The sequence below is a fragment of the Giraffa tippelskirchi genome, chromosome 10, assembly GCF_054371585.1.
Source record: "Giraffa tippelskirchi isolate mGirTip1 chromosome 10, T2T-mGirTip1v1.2.pri, whole genome shotgun sequence".
Classification (NCBI taxonomy): domain Eukaryota; kingdom Metazoa; phylum Chordata; class Mammalia; order Artiodactyla; family Giraffidae; genus Giraffa; species Giraffa tippelskirchi.
Window position 1 is genome coordinate 6,238,125 of NC_137284.1, and position 24,853 is coordinate 6,262,977.

Here is a 24,853-nt window from a genome sequence, read left to right on the forward strand (position 1 = left end):
TTCTATAATAAAGTAATGGCAGTGATGTTCACCCAGAACTGAATGTCAGACTCTACCCACTCCCCTTCTCTTCTAGGGACTAATAAAGAACCCAGACACAAGTCCAAGTAAGAATTCTCTCAAAGCACACATTTCCTAAGTTGAAAAACCATTTATTTCACCGGAAAGAAAAAAGTGATTCAACTCTATGTGTCTACCCGCCACAAGCCTTTGGGTCAAAAAGACTCAGGAGCGGTGACACTCTCACAACACCCACTGGAAGCAGGAGGTGGGGCGACAGCACAACCCCCACCCGTTTCTGCACACAATGAGGCCTGCTGGGAGAAAAGAACATAATGGGAAGCTACAGAAGTATTGAAGGACAGAAAAAAATGGGCAGGAGAGAGGAAAGGAAGAGGTGGTCTGAACTTTACAAGATAAATTTTAAGGTCCACGTTTCCTGAGGGACTGAACGCACAGAGCCGTCCCGGAGATGGGGTACCACGAAGGGTGTATTCTCATGCACAACCGCAGCTCGGAATTTCAGCCCACACACATCCCACCTGAAAGAGAGCAAAATACAGGGGCTTTACAGCAAAGCTCACAAGGGCTTTTCCACTTAACCCTTCAAAGAACATCTATAAAGTACGGTAACTTGACACTCTTTTTAAATTTACTTGTATCCATCCACAGTATCACAATAATCTCTCAAAGTGAAAAAGAGTCTGAAAGCCAGAATAACTGGGAAGGTCAAGTAACCCCAGATTGGGCTCTTTTCTCTAAATTAAATGGTAAATTTTCTTTCGTGACAGTAGGTAAGACATTGCATTTCTCTTGATGTTAATATATCAGCATTCCTCAAAGAAGGTAATTTCCACATTTACAAACTGTCATTGGAGGGCAGGAAAAAGGAAAAGGTTCCAATTAGCTCTCTGGAAAAAAAATATGTTTGAATCTTGGGGCTGCAAGTTAAAAACCATTTAAAGTCCAGGAAAAAGTAACACCAATTTGAGTAAGTTGTAAGACCTGAGGGCATCCAACTCTGCCTAGGGAATGTACTGGAATGTACTGGAGAGCATGTGTAAGCTAAACATCAAGTCTCTCAAGTTTCTTCTCCACTAGTTATTTCCTATTCCAAAACCCTGGGCAAGTCACATACCTTCTGCCCTAATGGAAAAAGGTGGCAGTACCACCCGTCCTGTTACCTCAGGATCATGGATCAATGGGAATGTCTGGGACACAATGAGAGCTACTCAAGACAAAGGGTGTTGTGAAACACCCCTAAATACAACAGCAATCTCGTACACCTAGAGCCCAAAGCTGGCAAGTGTCAGAAGAGAATAGAGTCAAGTAGAGCCAAATGGATCATGAGGCTCAAACTGTATAGGAAAAAGCCAGAGGACTCAAGGTACAGCTGGTGGTTCAAGAGTATTAATTGCCCAAACCTGGTGGGAAGATGAAGGGAGTGATCTGCTTAAGGCAAAGCTCCCAACCTTGGATTTCAACATTACTTAAGAGTAGAACTGGCAGGGGTGCATACATTATTTACATTATTATGTACCTTAAAGAGGTGGAGAGGATGTCAAATCTAATACTGTGGGCACAAAGTAAACAGGCTCTCACAGAACAGATTCAAAGATAAAGCAATGGAGTGGGCATCCTATTCAGCTCAGAGAATGAATGTGAACTGAGCACAGAAGTTGAATTTGAGTCTATGCCCCAGACTCTGTGTTGAAATTAACTTCATAAATTGAAAGATCTTTTTCCACTCCTCTCTACCCAAACTTACCATCGAGTAAGTTTTTTCCCTAAAGCTCACAGGGGATAACTTCAGGAATGTCAGAAACACACTGCTTCAAGATTAAGATGATACCACTGGGGTAGTCTTCATAGTAACTGGAACTTGAGCAGTGATGACCAATTAACTACAATTACAGATTTTAATTGTGCAGGTCCTAGCAGACCTTTCACATAGCATGAAGCAGAAGAGGAACCCTGCAAACATTAATAATGTCACACACCTAGGAATTCCAACAAAGGCTCTGAGAAACGACACACCTGGGTCTGATGTCCGGGTTCCAGGTTGAGTTCAATTACAGCACACAGGTGTGACCCGAGATTCATCACGTCACACTGTTTGCTTTTCCAGACACAAATGGAATCAGGTTGACTCCTGGGACTAGGAGTCCTGGAAAAACAGCCGTGACGGCTAAAGATGTTTGTCTATTTCAGAAAAATTAAATAATTAGGACTTCGCCCTATCCCCTGAACCATTAGCAACCTTACCCTAACCCTGCAAAAGCAAGCAAGCAGGGCAGCCTACTTGGAGCCTTTAGGCTGCAGGAGGGATGGCAAAACCAGAACCAGGGACACCCCATCGCTCTCACCTCAAGCTTTAAAAGGCTGAATACCGCGCCCGATCCGCATACTGCTCCCGCTCATACCGGGCCATGTCGTACAGGGAATTCCGCGCAGCCGACGAACCTTGGGACAACTCACTCTCATGCCCGTAACCGTAGCCCTCTCCAACAGTAGGGACTGGGCCTGTAGCGCGACGCAGGGGGCTCCGATCCCGCCCGTAATATGAAGAGGAAGCTGCAGTAACAGCAGCAGCAGCTGCTGCAGCAGCAGCAGCAGCAGCTCCCGAGGTCGGCAACAGGTGTCTATCGTAGGGATCGAGAGAGGTGGAGGTGAGGTGACTGGCCATGGCTGTGTTCTGGACTTGTGGCAGCTGGGACAAGGTCTGCTCTGCGTAATTATACGCAGAGGCAGCTGCAGCAGCCACCGCCTCATAGGACCGGGCAGCACGGCAGCGCTTGTAGTAGGCATCGAGCGCTCCGTACGCGTTGTTGTAATACAATGAATCCCCGTAGCCCATGGTGTAAGGTGTACGCACTGCTCCGTATTGCTCATTATATTGCTCGGTAAAGTCTGCCACGCGGCCCGAACGATCTACTGGACACTCTTTGGACCAGTGCCCCTCTTTCCCGCACCGATAGCAGCCGCTCTGGTCTCCCATCCCGGGCGCAGTCCTAAGCCGGCTGGTGGACAACTGCACGTGCATTCTTTTGCCTTGAAGAAACAGACGCAAGAAGGGTTGCTATCACTCTTAGTCATAGCCCCAGCCCCTACCCCAGACACTGGTCATAGCTTGCTTTACCTAGACAACTCTAATGCAGGACTCACTGCCATTTTAAAATGTTTTTTTAAAGGTCCAGTATAAATTCAGTATGATGAGCTGACTTCAGGCAAAGATAAATGAAAAAATTTTTCTGCTCAAACATCAGTCTAATGCTTAAGAAAAACTACTCTCGTTCAAAAATAGGCATTTCATTCTTTGCCAAGTAACTGTGGACACAAACTGCTCTGAACAGTGGCCCAATGTCAGAAGACACCACAATTAAGAGTGCTCTACAACATTCTGACACCTCCAATCTTCACTTTTAAGACTCCTGAATTCATTAAGCAGGAAAATGCAAAGGTCAGTCCTCCACATCACCCCAAAATCAAAGAGAATAGAGCAAGACACTGACATTACCACTGATAGTGATCCAGACTTGATCCATGGCTGAGTGCTGTAGGGAAGTTTCAAGATTTTTTTTGGGGGGGAAAAAAAAAAACTCAGGAATGCATGAAGAGGGGCAAAATACAAGTTGAAGGGCTGCCTTATCCTTAACTGGGTCCTTCAAATTGCTAGTTCTGATATTCATTATAACAAGGATTCTTTAAAATCTTCAGTGACCTCTTAAAGTAGGGAGTCAAAGAAAACAGGGCAGGCAGTTCACAAGATGGCTGAATTTTCAAAAAAGGTATTATGAAAAATGTAGAAGAAAGGGGGAAGGATGAGAAAAGTGGGGAATGACTACTTATGTTAGTCAGTGGATCAAACTGTTCATTTCAGCAAGATTAAAGTACTTATCCTCGAGAAACCCAAGATCCTAACAACATGTACTTAACACTATTTTTTTGCTGAAAATTAGAACTTGTATTCTGGAAATGGAAAAATATTACTTCTGAAAACCTAACAAAAGAAACATTTCTTAAAAAGTTTAAGTTTTAAACCTTCTCACAAAAGCTGTTTCCACCTACATGATCTACCATTTTAACAGTAAGCAAAATTCCAGCAAAACCTTTCCAATACAATTGGCTATCATGCACCCAAGCATGCAGATGGCAAAGAACAGTGGCCCCATGCTTAAAAATGCTTAATCAGAGGGGTAAAGAGAGAGGTCGGGTCATCTATGCACCTAACATTACAGAAAGTGGTACATACACAATTTCACCTACAAAATTCAAGGTAGATTCTAGAAGACTAGAAAAGGGATAGGGGATGGAAGGATCAAACTATCAAAAAAAGTCCTGGTTTAAACAATTTCTGGTAGGTGCAGGTTGCCAGTTAAGAGATAGGATATGCAATTAAGTACTTTTAAGTGCTAACCCACGTTCCTTGCATTTGCCCAAGTGGCCACTTTGGCACCTAACAAAACCAGAGAAAACAAGGGCAACTAAGGAGCCAATCATGTACCTTCAAGGCATGAAGGTCATTAATAAATGTCCTGATCTAAACATTTGCCAGGGGGGAAAAAAAAAAACAACTCAGCAAAGGTAACTAAGCATCAAAGAGCCTACAGTTCAGAAACCAAGAGTCACAGTCCAAGGATTTGTCCTGTATTAGCTCACACTGTCCTTCCCTTACATGTGGTAGGAAGACACCAAGGAGACACCACCACCTCTTCTATGACTTGGTTAGTGTAGAAGAGTATTAAAAAATTAGAAACCATAAACCCTCCACAAGACCAGCCTTTGCACCCAATTACACTGTTGACACAAGGTAATTCTCAACTTACCAATTAAAAAAGGAAAATGAGACCTGAGAGACCTGTGACATTTGTCTTTAATAATGCACAGCAATACCCACCACACAAGGCACCCACTAACTTAGGGGAATGATGATCAGACTTCCAGATCTAAGAAAGTTCAATTTATGTAAACATCAAAGATAGACAAAATGATTTTTAAGAGGAGCGCTCAGGAAAAGCAGCAGCCACTACCTTGTTTGGCGGAAAAAGTTGGAATATAGGTTAAAAATGTAGCAGGGAGTTATGGGAATAACCTATAATTTAGAAGTAGCTACACCAAAGGGGAAAGGCTTATTACTGACTTTATTACTAGGAACCCAAAGCAGATGGGAGAAGACTAAGGTTAAGCAACTCACCATGGTTACCACCCCCTTCATGACTGCCACTCTTGCCACAGCTCAGATCATAATCCAACAAAATATATTCCAAATAAACTGTCATCCATAGCATGCTGCCTTCCAGGCACACTATTACTCTAGTCAAGGTTCCAAGATAACACCCATCTAACTGGTCTTTTCACCAAAGATGTTAGAGCCCACTCCTCAAATCAGCAAAAGGCATTGACTTTATTGCCCCCTCCCTGACGATCCCCCCCCACCACAAATCCCCGTACCTTCTCCTCAGACACTCCTGAAACTATCCTTTAATCCTAGAGTGCCCTCATCCTCCAAACAGAACCTCTGGTGCATGCATAATAAAAAAGCAGTAAGAGCTAAAGCCCTTTAAACACACTAGCTCTCTAAAGAGCTGTTTAACAATGAATTATATTTACTAAGAAGCTATGAGTTGGGATGAGGTTGGGAAGCTTAACTGGTATTTTGCTCCTGAAGGGGTGGCTTAAGCCAGCTTTTGCCAGGTCCTTCATATGCAAAATAGTGTGCAACATGGTGTGCTAAGGCAATAAATTTCAGAGTGAAATACCGTTCTCTGCTTTACTACTACCCTTACTACTATTGCAAAAAAAAAAAAGACGAAATAAACAAAGAAATCTTAAGCGGAAAGACTTCTGCACTAACAGACAAAAATGCCTCGGGGTTCCAATCTAAAGCCGTGATTTTTCTCCCAGACTTGATTTGCCTGAGGTAAAGCCTCTATAAATCCCATGCATTCTCCATTTAAGTTCATCATCCACTCTTAATCCTCACCATCCATTAGCCAACCAACAGCTGTCTCTACCCATGATCCATCCCTTCTACTTATCCAATCTATTCTCTACACAAAGCCTTGTGTTCAGCCCTCTTTCCCAAAGAGGATGGTTCACCTTGAAACTCTGTGTTGTCAAGGCCCCTGATGGCCTCCACTGCATCCTCAGCCCGCTCCATGTGTACAAACGCATAATCTTTCACGATGTCACATTCGATAACTGGACCGTACTCCTCAAACTTGGCTCGGAGCTCTTTGTTGGTACAAGTTGGGCTGATATTGCCTACATGTAACTTTGTAGAGGTTTTGCTCTTATTCTTGCTGGCTTCCACGTTGATGTTCACCCCGTGCAGCTTGTAGTGGTGCAGGTTGCGGATGGCATCCTCGGCCGCCGTCTTGTCCTCTATGTGCACAAAGCCGTAGTTCTTAATGATGTCACATTCCAGCACCTTCCCATACTGCTCGAAGAGTGAGCGGATCTCCTGCTCTGTGGCCTCGCGGGGCAGATTTCCGATGAACAGCTTCACCATCTCGGACACAGCCTGGGCGAAAAGAAACAAAATTTCTAACAAAAGATCTCAGGCCCACGTCAGCTCAAAAAACAAAACACAAAAACCAATACCGCCATCTCCTTTCTGTCTGGCAACTATTTCCCGTTTTCTTTCACGTCTCACACGCACACTTCCACACAATAATCAAAGGGAATTGGGAATAAGGCCCGCTACAGAAACAAGATACAAGCAAGCATCTGTAATAAAAATGCTTTGCAGACACAAACGGTTTGATAAGACTTGAGTAGTTTTAAACGGTAATGGAAATGAAAGTGAGCGCATAAACGTAGCCCTGAGGAGAGTGGACTTTCTAACTACTATAAAGACAGTCAGGGGGACTTCCTTGGCGGTCCAGTGGTTAGAACTCCACGCTTGCACTGCAGAGAGCTCGGGTTCAATCCCTGGTCGGGAACTAAGATCCGCAAGACGTGCGGTAGAGCCGCCAAAAAAATTTTTTTAAAAGAAAGCAAAGGTCTAACTGGATTGACTGTCTGAAACTATGCACTGTCTCTCCCTCTCGTAACCGAAGTCAGCCACCATTTCCGGAAAGGTGGACCTTATAACTACGTTTTAGGGTTTCCTTTAGAAGCAGTGAATCGGTGACTTAGGCCGGAGAGCCAGGCGTTCCAAGAGTACATCAAGTGCTAGAGCTGGGAACGCCTCTCTTGGGGTACCGTCCCACAAATTCCTGGAGAATTGGAGCAATGCATGGTTGGAAAAGGGGGCTTAAACCTCACCGGCCTGACAACCAAGTCTAAGGGCCTGAGAAATCCTTAAAACGCGGTTAATTCCTAAATCTAACGCAAGCGCGGTTACTCCGTGGAAACCTCGAGGCAGTAGGCCGAGCCTACTCGGGCAGAGGGCAGGGTGGGGAGAAAGTATGATATTCTCAGGGGAGGTTGTGGGGGAAGGGCTGCTTCAGGCTTACCGCGCAACGCCGAGCACAGAGGTCGGCTCTCAGTGACGGGTGTGGAGGCCACGACCCAACAAAGATACCCTTGAAGCTCAAGGAATGAGATTTAACAGGGCAAAAGAAACAGTGAAAGGGCTCGGAGTCTCTCACCCGCACGAAAAGCAGCAGATGCTCTTCCTCGCGGCGCGGACGCTTCTGACAAAATGCTAAAATGGCGACGGCCGCAGTAGTGACTCTGGGTAGAGAGGGGGAGGTGAACCTACCACCGGATTGGCCGCTCAACAAAATAAAAGGCAGGCGTTCCTGGAGATGCTCTTCCTGATTGGTTACCACGAACGCCAATTACCTGAGGCCAGGAAGAGGTGGAAACGTCAGTAACCTCGGAGCGTTTATGCGAAAGCCAATGAGCAACACCCTCGAGAAACCGAGGTCACTGATTGGGTAGGAGTTCGGCATGAGGGCGGACCTACCAACGTACGCTTCGCAGGCAGGGTTCCGCCCGCCATTAGGCGGAGCGAGTTAGGACTCCGGTGTAGCGGTCGGTGTTTAGCGTCATGGCGCCAACTTTTGTTAAGTTTCCACTTCTCGCCAATCCACGTGCGTTCCATTTTGCTTTCTACTCCGAATTTCTCCCTCTAAATTCCCAAACGCCACCCCTTCGCAGCTCGGATGCTGCGGACGAAAGCTTACGCAGACCCAGAAGCCAGGTAAGAAAAACAGCGAAGCGTCCCATCTGAGGCAACCAACCTCCTCCTTCGGCCGAGTCCACAGTGGCGCCCTGGGAGTCGCAGAGCTACCCTCCAATTGAAACTGCTTTCATAGGTGGTGAAAGGACTCTCAAAACGGTTAATGGGCTCAGCTTCAATTAGGCTATAAAGGTCCCCGAAGTCGACTCGGTTGAGGGGTGCATTACAAGTTCCCTCAAGAAACCAGCCTCCTGGGATTCAAGATGAGGAAAAGGTTTCTCTGTGGAGGTTGAGAAAACACCCCCACCCTGCCCTGAGAAAAAAACTAGAGCAGCGAAGTTTTTTGTTTTATTTTATTGGGCGCCATCAGTCAGAGATGTTAGGTTTAAAATAGAACCGACCTTAAAGGGAAGAAGAAACCTAATAAACCACAACCAGCTAAATAAGCAAAATACAATCCAAAACAGCATCCTCCAGGGGGTCCATTCGGCTTTTTAAAAAATCATCGTTTGGTTTCTTCACATTAATCTCATTATGAATATGACCCTTTTGCAAGGCAGTTCTTTAAGAGGGAGTTTAAAGGGGAGAATGGGAGAACTTAAAACATGATAAAAGCAGTGGTTTGAGGAAAGGGATCCTCAGCAGTGGAGATGATACAAATGTATCACAGCACCGGCTCAAAGCAGCGCACCACCAGCCCCCCCCGCCCCGCCCCCCCGGCAAAAGGGGTGGGGATCATAGCCAGAAAAGTGGAGTCAGAGTAGAAACATTTTTAAAACCTGACGACTCAGAAATCAAATGGTGGTCAAGAATTTATTCTAGGGTTCAGTTCGGTCACGTACGACTCTGCGACCCCATGGACTGCAGCACACCAGGCTTATTCTAGGGTGGTAAAAGATAATCTAAAAATGTGAAAATGATGTATTTACAAATGTGATCATTAATCTTGGTCCATTTTCATTGTGCATCCTGATGCTGACACTCCAGCTGTGAGTAAAGGGCAAAGGATCAATGATGAAAAAAACCAACTGCATGTTAGTCTGCTGCAAGTTGGAGGCAGTCACAACTCCATTTGGGCAGGGAAACACATCTGGTCTAGAAATCCTTTAAGCTCCTTTGTTTCATCTTCCAAAATTTTTGTCCTGAGAGGCCTTGGAGATAAACCTTCTTCCAAAATACCAAAGCATATGAGGTCAGCTTACTCTACTAGGAATCTCTCCAAGTCCAAAGGTGAAAAGCCGGGAATATAAATCTTCTCAGGATCACAGTTCAGGCCAGTTTGCAGACCACCAACCACACCCACTCCCTAATCTACCCACTCCCTAATCTAATTTGATTTACCTTCTGAAAGCCCTCTAGATTGAGTTGTATTTGATTTTGCTCCAACTGAGCAAACCACATTAAATCATTTAACCAAATGCATTAAATCATGGGTTTAAGACCCATGACAACTGGAAAAGCTTCAATTCACACTACCCAATCTGGTTGTTGCCAAAATCTCCCAATCTCTTTAACCCTTCTCCTACCACCTCCACACATACCCCACACCCCACCCCAACTAGGCTCCTGCACACTAGCCTTTGTCCCAAGCTCATTCAGGCTGAATGAAATGTTCTTGTTCTTTTTCTCCAGGTCCTAAGCTGGTCACCCCATCTAGACATCTCCCCATTCCAACCCTACACCTTGGAATTCTACCCCATGAACTCCATGGTATTTTACCAAATACTTACCACCACTTGAAATCCTATTTGTTCATTCATTTTCTCACTTCCTCCTACCCCCTGTCCCCAGCAAATACTTGTTCTACAAGGGCAAGGACCTTTTCTTATTGCCTACTATTGTTTAGTTGCTAAGCCATGTCCGACTCTTTTGCAACCCTATGGTAGCCCGCCAGGCTCCTCTATCCATGGGATTTTCCAGGCAAAATTACTGAAGAAGGCTGTCATTCCCTTCTCCAGGGGATCTTCCTGACCCAGGGATCGAACCCAGGTCTCCTGCTTTGCGGGCAGATTCTTGACCATCTGAGCCTAAATCTCATCAAAGGAAAATGAATTTTAGAAACAATGTGTGCCCTTCTGCACTAGGCATTTTAAGAGAATGGGTATGCAGATTATTTCTCCTTCGTAATATATTTATCCTGTGTTAAAACTGCACCTGGTACATGGCAAGCACTCAAGTATTTGTTAACAAATGGATAAATGAACACATGAGTTAAATTCTTGATAACCAAGAGGAAAGAAATAACTTTGGATTTTCAGTCAATATCAGCTTGAAAACGTGGACACTTAGTACTAAAAACAAGCAGATGCCCAAAAGCCAGGGGAAACTTATTCTCTGGGGGTGTTCAGAGGGAGCCACCAGGCCTCCAACACCACTGCCAGCTACACCCTCTAGTTTCAGTTCAGTCGCTCAGTCCTGTCTGACTCTTTGCGACTCCATGAACTGCAGCACACCAGGCCTCCCTGTTCAGCACCAACTCCCGGAGTTTACTCAAACTCATATCCATTCAGTCAGTGATGCCCTCTAAGTCTCCCATTAATCTGGGGAGGTCCTCTATCTTCACGGTTCCCAACCTTTTTGACACCAGGGACCAGGTTCATGGAAGACGGTTTTTCTACAGACCACAGCTTGGAGGTGGATTTGGATTCAGGATGATTCAAGTGCGGTACACTCATTGTGCACTTTTTTCCTATCATTATTACATCAGCTCGACTTCAGATCATCAGACATTAGATCTTGGAGGTTGGGAACCTCTGTCCTACCCCATAACTTTCTTCTCCATACCCAGAAGAATCTGATCCCCAGGATACAACAGTGTTGTCTGAAACTAGAGGTGATCAAAACTGGTATGGTCCAGTGGCCTACATCACACTTAGGTACCACTTACTACAGAAATTTCCTTCCTTCACTGTTACTCATACATGCTGCACTCACACCCATATCCCAAGTCCTTTCCTCAGCTGTGTGCTTCCAGTAGGCCATCTCAATCTCCCCAAAATGTTCTAACTCATTTCTGAGATGGCTAGCAGTGACTATATATGAGGCCCTACACCTGATGCATGGTATTTGCTCCTTCCAACAGTAGTATCACAAGCAAAATCCTGGATGGCTCAAAACGGCTGATTCAATTCCTTGATGCACTACTTTGCAGCCTTGTGAGGTTACTTAACCTATACGTATCCTCAATTTCCCAGTTAATCAAAGTTTTAAAAGTACCTAATACATTTGAGTTGCAATAAAGTTATGTTCAATACATGTGAGCTACTATCCCCATTTTATAGATGAAAATACTGAGGTAGAACTCCTGACATGTCCAAGACCACATGGATACATCATGGAAGAACCAAGATCCAAACTCAGGAAGTCTGATTTTTTTTTTAGTATTTATTTGGCTGTGTTGAGTTGCATGGGCTCTCTAGTTGGGCCATGTGGGCTTAGTTGTCCCACAGCATGTGGGATTTTACTTTCCCAACTATCAATCAAACCCCTGTCCCCTGCATTTCAAGGCAGACTCTTAACCACTGGACCACCAGTGAAGTCCCAGGAAGTCTGATTTTAGAATCAGCACCCTCAGTAATTCTCTGTGCCGAGTCAAGTTTCAAAGCCAACAAATTCTAGCTCCAGTTTTCTCTAGTGGGACGGCACCATCCTCTCTCCTCCTTTACCTACGACCTCCCTAGCATTAGTGGGTTTTTTTGCCTCACGGGACATACAGGGATCTTAGCTCCCTACTAGGGATCAAACCCACACCCCTCTGCAGCAGAAGCACAGTGTAAACCACTGGAGTGCCAGGGAAGTCCCCGGCATTGCTTATTAACTATGTAACTAGTTCATTGAGGTAGGTCCTGCCTCCCCTGGGCTACCCATTCCCCAAGATCAGCCCAAGGGTGATCACTGTATTTCACCTCAGCTGCCTGAACACTATTTCCAGCACTACAGACACACCGTATTTCTAATGATTTACAGACTTGAAATCATTTTAAGAACTTTTTTCCCGGAAAACTCTAGATTCTACCCTTTATGATCTTTTAAAGGCACCTATAGAAAGAACTAAGGTCAGAATTTTCCACCTATCCTATCCATCTTTATTACCCAAACCTCCTATTAAATACATTACATACTGGCCCATAAATATAGGAAATTTATTTTCATTATGACATTATAGTCAACTTACTTGGCTTAACAGGACAAAATGACTGAACCAACAGTCTGTGCACAGACTTTGGCAGAGCTTAACTTATGGACAATGACTAGAAAGGCAGCCTACGTTTAGAGACTGACAACTCAGTGACAGTCCCATTACCTCCAGTACAAGGGTAGCAGCCCCAGGCCCACCCCAGACAATCTGAAACAAGGTCCAACCCTCAGAGAACAGACATGAGGTGAGAAAACTTTAGTCTTGTTCCAGGAATAAATCACCTAAAACTTCTCCAATGAAGGTCAAGTTAGAGCTGATAGATCAGAAGTGCAAAGACCTAAAGGATATTGTAAGCCCATACTCCCACTCCCTTTTCCCAAAACACACATTAAATGTCTATCCTCCCATTCACTCAACCCAACCATCTTCAAGTTATAGGACCCTGGAAATCAGAAATCTACAAAAAGCAAAGTAGGAGAAGCGGGCTATAGGATTAACACAGGTAGCATAATTTAAATAAAAAAGGGGAAAAGAATTTTAAAACAATCTGCAAGGAAGAGGAAAATGACAAGTGATTAGGCTTTAGAGCTCCTCAGAGCTTAAACCAGAAGCCTGGCAGCAGAGGCAGCAAGGGCACCAGTACCTAGAGATGACAAGTTGAGTGATCATCTCAGCCAGGTCGCTCTGAAGAACTTAAGCTGTAATAAAGAAACATCAACACTGGCCCCGAGAGCACATTAGGCTCTTTTTCACACGAACTGTGGGACTGGGACAGTGGCTGAACCCTCACTGGAGAGAAAGATGACAGAAAATCACACTGACAAGTAATACACAGGCCACAATCACAGCACCACAATTAAACAACCCTTGATTTTCCAGGGAAATAACCAGAGCTAAATCTGTTAGGTTGGCCCTGTGATAACCCCACTCTCACTGCAGAAAAGTGACAAGAAACCTATTCGATTTCCCCCTCCTCCCAGTCCTTAAAAGAAATGGAAAGGGCCAGCAAAGCAGTGAGCAGAAAGAAAAGGGAGAGAGCCATGGCCTCAGCACCCCTGAGATTACTCCAGTTTGCGTCCACAAGTAGTTCATAATTAATACAGAGCATGTGCTTTTTGCCCACTGGGCAGAGGAAGAGAACACTTGGGGCAAACTATTGTGTCACAAGCAAGTTCACAAGAAACCAGTGGAGGCAGAAGAGAACCAGCCTGAACTCCACTCGACACACACCTCCCCAAAATCACCTTGCCCAAAAAGACTCCCAAATCAGATGTCTAAAGCCCCCTTCCCAAAGGAATGTTAGTAGGTTTCCTGTTACCACCCTACCCAACCAGTCTTCCATTCACCCATCAGAAAGCCCAAGCTTCCATCTTGTCATGGCTAGAATCATCTTATTTTGTGCCCAGGTCCTCCGAACCCCTAGTCCCAGAATAAAAGTATAAAAAGAATCAATTCCTTACCCTATCCCAGCACCCTACTTAGTTATGCTTACACTTTGCCCCCTTCCCATGGTCTACCGTTAACACCTTCAAATATAAACCCAGCCAGAAAACATCTGGAAACCCTAACAGATGGAGAGAGGGAATTTGCAGTCGCCGGTGACTATGATGGCAGGGGTTGGCAGGACGCAGGCAGGATGCTCCAGGATGATGTTCAACAGGCAAAATACCAGGTCTATGGCCAGAATCCCCCCATACTGGCTTCCAAATGTCCCAACCACAGAGACACTGCCACACGGTTAACGTGACCCCCCGACTCCAACTGACCCATTTCCAGGTCCCAGCCCTAGTACTCACTGGAGCCCACTGCCTGAAGGCCCTACTAGTCTTCTAAGCACCAAAGCAGCCCATTCCCCACTTCTCACGTGAGAAGTCAAACCCCAGAACCACCCTGCTGGAGTCCAGGTTGTTTCTGAACTGGAGACAAGGAAAATAGCCAAGCATGGGCGAGGAAAATGGGCAATAAATTTACTGCATTTTGGTGTGATTAACCCCAGCCCAAGCAACTTTGTCCACATTCTCCAGTCCTTAAAATGGCGGACTAGCAGAGAGACGAGGAGTTAAATCCCTCTGGTAGCAGGGAAATCACTCTAATTCCCACATTCAGACCCCTTTCCTCATCTGCCCTGGGTCCTCTGGCCACCTTCCCTTTAGCTGTCATGTATTCCTGGATGTCAAACTGGCTTCTCTGAAACTGAGTGCAATCAAGACAATGACAACCAGGTTTCCAAACTGCAAATCGCCCCAAGTTTTATTTGTAGTCCATACAAAAGGGAAAAAAAATTAAGGTTTTCTAACACCACCTACTTGGGGAGATGGGGAAGTGCACTGTGCCGCACAGCATCAGCTAGAACGTCAGGGGTCAGTAGGGACTGGACATGTACCAACTGACTGTCCCAACAGGAACTCAGTCTCAACACAGTCTATAGAGGGACACAGGGCCCCCTGGACATCTGGCACAGCTTGGCGCATAGGAAATGGTTAAGCTAACCCTTTCCTGGCCTCCCTCACATCTAAAAAGATAAAGGCGCCGCCGACCTCAGCTGCAGGTTGCTTCCCCATCCAGACGACCTTAAATATCGCGCACAAAAATAAAAGGGAGCCAGGAAAAAAAATCAAAACATAAAAGAGATTCCCATCCTAGGGAGATGGGGCAGGGGAGAGGGGAACCGCAGATCTAGAGCCAGTAGCAAGATTTGCTGCTGAGGCGAAGGAATAAAGTAGGTTACTGCCGAACACTCAAAAGGATCGTCTCCTGGGGAAGGCCCACATGGTAGAGGGGATGAAAAACCGCCAACAGGAGAGGTATGGGCCAGCGGTTATAACCTGGGTCTGCACCCTACCCCATCTCTCCTCTCCTTCCCTCCCTGTGGTGCCCCATCCCAGGACGGCCCTACATGCGGCGCTGGTAGCCAGAGTGCATCTGAGCTGCCCGCAGGTAATCATTATAGGAGCCCGAATAGCGTGCGTAATCGGAATGGGCATCGGGCAGGCGACGGTAATCCAGCGAGGACTTTGTCGGCGAGCGGCGGAACGAAAGCTGCGACTCTGATAAACGGCGGTAATCAGAGAGCTCGGCTAAACGCCGGTCGGAACCATACCTAGTCGAGAGAAGAAGACAGTTGGTGAATGAGACAATCGAGGGGAGGGCTCCAGGTGGGCACTGGGGAAATGCCAATGGGGGCAGGGAGGGCGTAATCAGACTGGTCTCCAACAAACAAGATTTTTCAGAAGGCTCATCACCTTACCCAGGGCAAGAAATCAAGCCTGGTCCAACTGTGGGAAACCAAGCCCACCAATGAAGCCCTCCCTTCTGAACTGGCCAAGGTGGACGCTGGCCTACATTCCCAAACCACAAACAAATTATCCCCACCCCTGGGCCCTGCAGAGAAAAGACCTTGGTGGTTTATCAACAGAACGGCGGACGAAAGCAAGGTCCCCAATTTCCCAAAGAGTGGACGCACCACATACACCCTGCCTTCAGCCAGTGAGTGCCAAAGGGACTACTCTTTCAAACCCACCCCCACCAAAGGCCAGGACAACCACATAACAGGCTTAAGGATCCTTGAGACAGTGGGAGAGGCTATGGGCCACAATCTTGCAGGCATTAGCTCCAATAGCACTTGGGCTAGCCTAGACAGGTGACACTTCTCCCAGCCTGACTAGCTGGTACCACCCCAGGCTGAGCACGAAGCTCCACCTGAACCCTGGTGACCAGGAAAGTTCACAGACATCATCCCCTTCGGCCTCTGGACATCCCACAGGAGTAGAGAAGGCCAAGGGAGGGGCCGATGGCTCCAGTTTCCCTCCCATGCCAACCTCAGCCCCTTGCCCTGAGCCCCAGCTGGGGGCAGAGGCGGGGGGGCATACAGTACCTTTTCGACATGGCGACAGCCTTTTTGTACGGATCGTCGTAGCTGGCCCGGGGTGGGGAGAGGCGGGTACGCTCATAGGGCGGCGGGGTGCTGTTGGCGTTGGCAACGGCCCCCTGGGACATGGACAGGTAGGCTGCAGACGGCTGACCTGTCCCGTCGTAGGCATTGCCCGGCTGGCCACGGTAGGAGGCAGCAGCCTGGGGATGCTGCTGTGCAGCATAGGAAGCAGCCAATGAGGCTGATGACTGAGTGCGGTAAGGAGCTGCCAGGGTGGCAGAAGGTTGGGCCCCATAGGCAGCTGCAGCGCCATAGGAGCCAGTGGCTGCAGCAGCTGACTGAGCCCCATAGGAGCCTGACAGGCCCATCGATGCTTGGGCCCCATAACTATTCAGCTGGGTCTGAACAACTGGCTGGGCCCCATAGGAGCCAGCCATCGGGGTGGTGGCTTGTGCGGCATAGGCAGCTGGCTGGCTTGCGTAAGCAGCAGCTGTAGCTGGTTGTGCCACATAGGCAGCAGGTTGGGAAGAATAGGAAGCAGCCTGCTGTGCAGCATATGGGGCAGACTGGGCATTATAAGAGGCTGAAGGCTGGGCATTGTAAGAAGCTGCCTGGGCCCCATAAGCTAGTGATGAGGCTGCAGACTGGGCCCCATAGGAGGCTGCCTGGGCCCCATAGGAGCCTAGGGAGTTAGCTGCTCCCTGGGTGTTGTAGGAGGAGGCAGCTGCACGAACCCCATAGGAAGAAGCAGCCTGCGCCCCATAAGAGGATGGCTGGTTACCATAGGAGGCAAGGGAGGAGCCCTGAGCCCCATAGGAGTTGAGCGAAGAAGCCGCAGCTGGCTGACCCCCATAAGAGGAGAGGGCCGAGGCCGAGGGCTGGGCTCCACCGTATGGGCCAAGCGAGGAAGCTGCGGCCGACTGGGAGCTAGGGCTAGCCAGCTGGCCCCTGTAGGGGGCCCCAAGGGAAACAGAGGGCTGAGCGCGGTAAGAGGCTGCCTGGGCTGTCATGGGCTGAGTCCGATAGCCGACACCCAAAGAGGCAGAAGGCTGGGCCCTGTAGGCAGCACCCAGTGACACTGAGGGCTGGGCCCGGTAGGTGGCTGGCTGGGCCGTCAGAGGAGCCACATACGAGGCTCGGGGAGGTGAACGGCGCAGGGGGCTGCGGTCGCGACCAAAGAAGGGTGGTGTGGGCTGACGGGCTTGCCCATCAAAGCCACCAGTGCTGTTGCCAAAAGCCTGCTGGTAGTCGAAGGTGGCAGAGAAGCCACCAGTTCCAGGGAATGCCGTATCCCCAGCCCCTGGTTTCTTGGTCTTGTCCCCAGACTGGATAGCCAGGCCAGGCCCCTTCTTCTGACCCTTGGTTGAGAGTTCCACGTTGATGCGCTTGCCCTTCACTTCTTTGCCGTTGAGCTGCGCGATGGCGGCTTTGGCATCTGCTTCCTTCTCCATGTGAACAAACGCGTAGTCTGATAAAGCAGCAGACAGAGGGTTAGCAATTAGGGGGGCAGGGCATGCTACCTGATGGGTCCCAAACTGGACACACCAACAGCACCCAGCTGTTGCCAGCTACCACCAGGCCTCCATACCCTCCTCTCCAGGAGTAGGTCATAAAATGTGACTCCCATATAACAAAGCTTCTGACTGTCCCAAATAGTCAGCTTTGCCTATGGTTTTCTTCCTATTCTCCCCATTCCCCCTGCCACCTCACCCAATTGCCTGCTCAGAGAAGAAAGAGCAAAGATGAACTGCAACAGAGGATAAAAATCTTCACATCTCCTATTAAGTACAAATCCGCAGACAAAAATGCAGAAGGCATTCCTGGATCACTCAATTATTCAGTATTTTCTAACCCAGGACCACCGAACACTACTGTTCACCTTTGAGGCTTAACTCTCAAACACTGGAAATGACCACTTATGTCTGGACATGACCCATGTCTCAGCCCAGGGTCCCATTAAGGCAGAACAGCTACACAGCAATACACAATCTATGACATTCCTCCAATATGATCTCCCCTTTTCCCTCAGTACTTCCCAATTTTCAAAGCATTTCCATGCACAAGATCTCATCTGGGCCTCACAACAATCCCAGGAGGCAGGCAGAGCAAAGGATCATTATCCCCATTTTACAGGTAGGCAAACACACTCAAGCGAACTTGTATGGCTTGCCCCAAATCCACTTGCGAGAGCCAGAAACAGAATCCCAGCTCTCCATGCCTCTTCACGACATCAGGCTATCCCTAAGAAGTCAACGATATAAGGCAGGATTGTGTATTAAGACTAGACACTCAAGCTGAGAAGGGGAGACGCTGGACCCCATGTAAGCCAGTGAAATGTGGGAATGGAAACTGAGCCACCTAGCCCAAGCCAGACCCTACTCAGTTCAGGCCCAAGCCACCCCAGACTCCTAGGCCACATTACCTTCTCCACTGATATTCATCAAGAAACATCCCTTACCCCTTGGGTTTCTGTTTAGAGAAAAGATTTAGTTTCTCAGCTTCATAGCAAGAAGCTGCAATTCCTGCAGCTAGCAGGCTCTGCTAAAAGGTTACCCCTCAGGCCCTCAATCAGGATCTGAATGAGCTGTGGCCTGAGGACAGGCTCTAAGACAGGATGTTGATCTCAAAGTCTTACTCATCAACAAAACTCATCTATACAGAACAGGAAACCTTCAAGAAAGGAATAGGAAGAAATTCTTGTCCAAATCCAATCTCACAAATCACAACAGTGCAAGCAGAATCTGAAGAACAAAGAGATCATGCCCGTGGTAACTCGGGTCATGTACTTACCACCACCTGGACCTGAGGCTACTTTTAAAGTTCAAGTATCAGAACCCCATCTTTCTCACATCACTTTAGGAAATGAAAAATTACCCACATGAAATTACTAAGGTTCCACTCTTGATTAAAAAAAATCCTTTAAAATGTCCTCTAAACAAGTGTCCTGTTTCAGAAACTTTCACACTGGGACTGGCTCTCTAGCTACTCCTATAAAGCAAGTCATTTTCCTGGATGTAATGCAATGCAACCGAAGTGACTCTTAATCAACAGGTAGAAGTCAGAAGTGTGGTATAGCAAAAGGATTTTTGCAACTAGCTGCTAAAATTTAGCCTCAGTTGAAGATTCAGATCACTGACTTGCTATTAAGTTCTTACAGAACTTAAAATTTATTTCTCCCCCTGACCATCTGTCCTACCCACCTCAGATTTACAAGATTCAACGTATGTGCTTAGGCACTCAGTCACATCCAACTCTTTGCGACCCCATGGACTGTAGCCTGCCAGGATCCTCTCTGGTTCATGGAATTCTCCAGGCAAGAATACTGGAGTGGGTTGTCATTTTCTTCTCCAGGGAATCTTCCTGACCCAGGGATTGAACCCAGGTCTCTTGCATTACAGGTGGATTCTATACCATCTGAGCCACCAGGCAAGCCCAAATGAGTCAAATGAGATGATAAAAATGTCTTATGAAGTATAAATATGGAGAAGGAAATGGCAACCCACTCCAGTATTGCCTGGGAAATGCCACGTACAGAAGAGCCTGGGGGCACAACCCACAGGGGTCGCAAAGAGTCAGACACAACTTAGTGATTGAACAACAACAGCTAAAAGTATAAATAACTCTATGATAAAAATCATGATAATTATTCAAGCCTAGGAATAACCATAGGCTTATTTCCTTACAGGATATGATCCTTCATTTCTAATAAAACACAAGAGACACAATGCCATCTGTAAGCGCAAATTTGGAACCTGCCAGAGATGATACAGAAACAAAATGAACTATCACAACTGTCTTCGCTCTCTTATGGCCCGAACCTGATTCTTCATCTACCAATTGTGAAAAGCAAAAGTGTTCCTTTAGACCTAGCCACAGGGCACTAAAACTGTCCTCTGATCTCTCACCTCCACTCTGGGTGGAGTGAGCTAAAAATCAATGCTGGTGGTCCCAGATCTCTTCAAAAGGAAAGACTGAGTTGAGCCTATCACCAGGAGAATGCAACGGTAAGGAGAAAGCAAGTTTGTAGGCAGATTAAAGGGAATTACAAAAAAAAAACAACACACCTCCAGCCACTACAAGGGAATCATACTATATTCCTGGTTAACCTATCCACAAATTCCTAGGACTATATTAAGCTAGGGAAGAGAACAACCAACAAAAATGTTTCAGTGGGTTTACAAGAGCAATAGGACATCACATTATCTATTCCCTACTTAGCTAGGTTTTATTTAGAAACCAACTTGTGAAACTTGAAAACAGAAATTTCATAGGTACAACTGACCACACAGATGAACTATGTAACAGACAAAAAGAAAGCCATGAGATACAATTATAACCAATTTATATCAGCAAGTTTCTAAGCCTGATACTGGAGTGAAGTGTGAACAAGTTGTCCAGCTGACTCAAACACATGAGGGCTAGCCAACCCTGAGCAGCTAAACCCAGGCCTAGCCCTATCAAAGACACCCAGGAACCCAACTACTGTCAGGATGATTAAAAAAAAAACAAAAAAACAAAGAACTAGCAAACTCCAGGGACTCACTGGCCTGACTTAGTTCAAGGAAACTGACCTCTGAAGGTAATTCATCTCATTTAAAGGGGCTACCAGGCAATGATTTACAGAGATCTCCTAATGATCTGGCATCACAATTCCTCCAGTACCCAACTTAAGAGAATCTGGAAACATGAGTGTTCCTATTCGCAGAAGAGTAAAAACTTCTAATGTGAAACTACAGAGCTATACATAGAAGGAAAGAATGGCCACCTACAACATAGGAAACAGTTTCCTCTTCTGCCTTTCAGACTTCTGAAATCTGACTGGTTCCTAAAGCTGTCAGCAACTCTTGAGACTTCATCCTTTAACACCCAATAGAATTTAACTGTGGAGAGTGGTTACAATCTGCTGTTGCTATGGAGATTTTTACTCTCCAAATCAAATCATATCTAAGCTCCTGGAACCAAGCAACTAAGTTTTCCCCCTGTGAAATAAAACAGAACTGGCTGTTCTGTGCAATGCCAAGCTTCTGTGCTTTCCAAAGACCTGACAATCAACATAAGACACCTCAATCAAATGTCCTTTCCCAGACCAAGAAATAAGTAAGCTACTTAATACAGCCAGAGCCAGTCTCCTCTACTACATTCCTAACTTAAAAACCTCATTTTCCTTCACTCCAAATAGAAAGGCATCAGGGGGGCATACGATCCTCAAACCTTTCCCAGAGTCCTTTGTATCAAAGTATTATCAGGAGCTTACGTATCAGCATAACTACAAATAACAGCTAACCACCACTCCCTGAGGAAGCCAAAGCACTTCGGCAAATCAAATGTTCACAGAGGGACAAAATGCACAAAACTTTCACAAGGAAACCTAATTTCTAAAAACCGGACCCAGTTACACAGTTCACCCCACTCCATCCCCACATCCACTGTCTCCTGGTGTCAGTCCCCAGCAATTCAAGCGAATTTTCTGCTTTCTCTACCACCCCAAAGGGGCACCCTGACCAATGAGTTCCACAGACAGTCTCCTCAGATGCAAGCTTCAAGACTCTCAATCTAGTAGACAGCCTGCTTAAAGAACTACACACAAAAACGTAGTAGGTCAAACACAGACCTCTCATATACCCCTATCCATTTCCTGGCCAGGAGCCCAATCTGAGGCCCTTCCCATTCTTTCACTCTAAATAAAAGCAAAAATCCATGCACCATACAGCCTGCCTCATCAGTAGGAAAGCCTGATTTCAGATAGACACGAACTTGCACAGCCTGAGTTGAGAAAATAGAATGCAGTATTAATGCAGAAGAAGGAGTTACTCCTAGTGGTGACTAGCAGGCTTTACACTTCCCCCACTTACAAAAAGGATAAGGAATGACCCAAAAGATGCACCTTTTGAGGACAGTAAATGATGTATCTTGGAGGAAATGAATAAGCACCTTCTCCCAAATTTATTTACTATCCTCACAACTTCTCACACAGGCTATGAGCAGGTATGAATCCAAAACCAGAAGCCAGGAACCAGATACTTACTACCAGGTTGCATCCTTGAAGATACAGCAAGGCAAAGTTAAATCTCATCTGTTTCCAAGTGGAACACAGACTGGACACACACAGGGGCTGTACTCCAGAAATCTTCCCAACAAAACAGAAAAAGAGCCTAAGGGGTAAGAACCCAGACTATGAAAAGAAGTCACATGGGTCCAAAAAAGGAAGTCAGGCCTAAATTATGATGATACATTCTTCTCAGGATCTACCCTGATCAGGAAGACTACTCAAGCAAAGACGACTACTAAGTCCCCATGTTCCCCTCAGCCACAGAGTGTGCACCCTTGCAAAATCACCAAGTTTAGAAAAGAAGGACATTGCTCTGGGGCACCAGCTTGACAAGTTAGCTGCTCAGAAGAGGGCTTTTCATAAAACAAGCCTTCTTCCACAGAAGAAAGGTCAGGGCTTCCAGTTTACAGATGTAAAACTGATCCCAAAGGCGGGGGGGGGGGGCAAGTTTGAGGAAGTTGGAAAACGCAGAGTTGCCAGGCCTAACCCACCTAACGATACTGAAAGGCCAAAGTAGTTCGGAAGCCCCCGCCTCCCGCCCCGTACCCAGGAGTTAACTACACCCATGAGTAGACCCACGCCACACAGTAATAAAAGATCCCAGCCCGAGAAACTTCCAAGGGCCCCGTTACCTTCCGCTCGGGAGCATTCACCGGGAGGGAACACGAGGGTGGCTTTTGGTGGGGGGCGGGGGGGTCAGCCCCCACCTTTTCCCTTGCTCTGACAGACGTCTGGTGAGGAAGTGGGGAAGTGGCAAAATCTTCCCCGCTCCATGATCCGGCTTGGCCCGTCACTTCCCAATTTCCGCTCGGTGCCAGGCCCAGGAGATCAGTGGAAGGCGCGTCCCCGGTATACTCCCAAGTCTCTCAGGCGCGTCCCCGGCCCCGTAGCTCGGCTCACAGTGGCCGCCGCACCCACCCTGAGCCGCTTCCTCCCATTTGGTTAATGGTGCCTGGACCGCACGGGAGGACGCTGGCTCTACCCAACGCGCCCCCAACACCTCCTGCCTCACTCCCGCGGACTTCCCCCCACCCCGCCCCCACCAACCGCGCAGTGACCGGCCCCGGGAAAGGGGCGTGGCTAACAAGCAGAGTGCCCCGAGCGCGCCCCCGTCTGCACGTTACCTTTTACCACGTCACACTCGATGACGCGTCCGCGGCGCTCGAAGAGGCTGCGCAATTCCTGGCTCGTGCACGCTGCCGATACATTGCCCACGAATATCTTCCAGGTGTTAAGAGGCCGTGGGCGCGACATCTCCACCACGAGCGCGCGCCCCGGCCGCAGCTCGTGGCCATGCAGGGCCTCGATGGCGCGCACCGCGCCCGCGTTCTCGCGCATGTGCACGAAGGCGAACTGTTTCATGACGGCGCAGCTCATGACCGTGCCGTAGGGCGCGAAGAGAGCTGCCAGCTCCTCCGGCGTCGTATCCGCCCCATCGACGTTTCCCACAAATATCTTCATTTTGCCGCCGCAGCCGCCTTCCCGGAGAGCCGGGACTTCTCCTCCAGCGACAGGCGAGACGTCCGACCCGCCGGCAGTCCTCCCTAGGAATGGCTGGCGACCGAGAACCCCGCCGCGCAGGCGCCCTGACCTAGCCAATCGGAACCTGGATTCCGCGCGTCATGCAGCCAATCAGAGAGGCTGAGAGAAAATGCACTCAGACGCAGCCAATCCCAGAGGGCCTGGAGCCCGCTCGTTAGCGGAGGGGGTGGGAGAGGGACGACGGCGCGCGACCAACCGCCGCTGCCGGGGGGAGGGGAAGAAGGGCTGGGGAAGGGGTTACGGCCTCAGGGAGCGCCCGGGCCGCTGAGAGGCCTATTGAGCGAGGCAGCCTCTGGCCTGGGTGGGGCGGGATCGGCAGGCCCCAAGGAAAAACTTTGTTCAGTTGTGAGTCAGAGCCTCTACCATTCTGGCCGCCTAGGCCAAACCCGCGCCTAGCTAGGGGTAGCAGCGAGAGTGTCCACGGGAAGTCCTGGCCTGGCGGGAGAAACCAGGACAAACGCCTTCCTTCAGCAGAAGACTCCCGGGACTGGCTCCCAGGACCGCCGCCTATGCTGGGCAGTCTGAGGGGCCCCTGAGCGGCATCTGCCCCATATAAACCCTCGTGCCATTAATTTCTTTGGAAACACATTCCTTGAGGTTGCTGAGGTCCAGGCAGACGCTGGAGACACTGAAAAGCCAATCAGACCCCACCTCTGCCTTTATGGACCTTAAAAACAAGGAATAAGATATATCAATCTTGATACATGTTTGAAATTTTCCACAACAAAAAGTTTAATAAAATCGGAAATTGAGTCAAAAGAACAGTCCTTGAGGGGATGAAAGTTGAGCCTTTAAAAAAAGAGAAAAAGATTTTGCATGGCTGCTGCTGCTGCTAAGTCGCTTCAGTCATGTCTGACTCTGTTGCGACCCCATAGACAGCAGCCTACCAGGCTCCTCTATCCATGGGATTTTCCAGGCAAGAGTACTGGAGTGGGGTGCCATTGCCTTCTCCGCTTTGCATGGCAGAAGATGTCAAAAATATAAGAACATGTGACAAGTTCAGGAAAATGTTTGCTTGCAAGTTCATTCTACACATTTTATTCAGCGCCCACCCTGTTGGGACAAGACCAAAAATAAAGCAGTGAACAAAAAGTGACAAAAATCCCGACCTTGGAGCTTGTA

General features: G+C 47.7%; 2 protein-coding genes and 1 long non-coding RNA gene across 12 annotated transcripts; 1 reads left to right on the forward strand and 2 right to left on the reverse strand.

Moving 5' to 3' along the window:
• Positions 1-131: 131 nt before the first annotated feature.
• LOC145522882 (RNA-binding protein 4) lies at positions 132-7,668 on the reverse strand. 6 transcript variants are annotated; one of them, XR_014066220.1, is made up of 5 exons: positions 7,596-7,668; positions 6,100-6,523; positions 2,367-3,051; positions 2,038-2,202; positions 132-542 (listed from the first exon to the last, which is right to left on the reverse strand). XR_014066220.1 is itself a non-coding variant. In XM_081532065.1 (4 exons), exons 2-3 carry the CDS (start codon positions 6,509-6,511, stop codon positions 2,375-2,377), a joined length of 1,089 nt encoding a protein of 362 aa, XP_081388191.1. In that variant the 5' UTR covers positions 6,512-6,523; positions 7,596-7,668; the 3' UTR covers positions 132-542; positions 2,367-2,374. The 6 variants fall into 6 exon arrangements, 4 of the variants coding, with proteins under 4 accessions (XP_081388191.1, XP_081388192.1, XP_081388193.1 ...); XR_014066221.1 differs by having other exon boundaries at positions 7,461-7,668; XM_081532065.1 differs by lacking the exon at positions 2,038-2,202.
• A 245-nt stretch (positions 7,669-7,913) lies between these two features.
• LOC145522887 (uncharacterized) lies at positions 7,914-21,158 on the forward strand. Its single transcript, XR_014066231.1, has 2 exons — positions 7,914-8,152; positions 19,826-21,158. It is a non-coding gene; the product is annotated as an uncharacterized LOC145522887 (long non-coding RNA).
• On the reverse strand, positions 14,493-23,741 carry RBM14 (RNA binding motif protein 14). 5 transcript variants are annotated; one of them, XM_081532010.1, is made up of 3 exons: positions 23,314-23,741; positions 17,498-17,608; positions 14,493-15,369 (listed from the first exon to the last, which is right to left on the reverse strand). In XM_081532010.1, exons 1-3 carry the CDS (start codon positions 23,648-23,650, stop codon positions 15,347-15,349), a joined length of 471 nt encoding a protein of 156 aa, XP_081388136.1. In that variant the 5' UTR covers positions 23,651-23,741; the 3' UTR covers positions 14,493-15,346. The 5 variants fall into 5 exon arrangements, with proteins under 5 accessions (XP_081388136.1, XP_081388133.1, XP_081388134.1 ...); XM_081532007.1 differs by having other exon boundaries at positions 16,144-17,608; XM_081532008.1 differs by having other exon boundaries at positions 16,144-17,608; positions 22,822-23,408.
• Between the last annotated feature and the right edge of the window lie 1,112 nt (positions 23,742-24,853).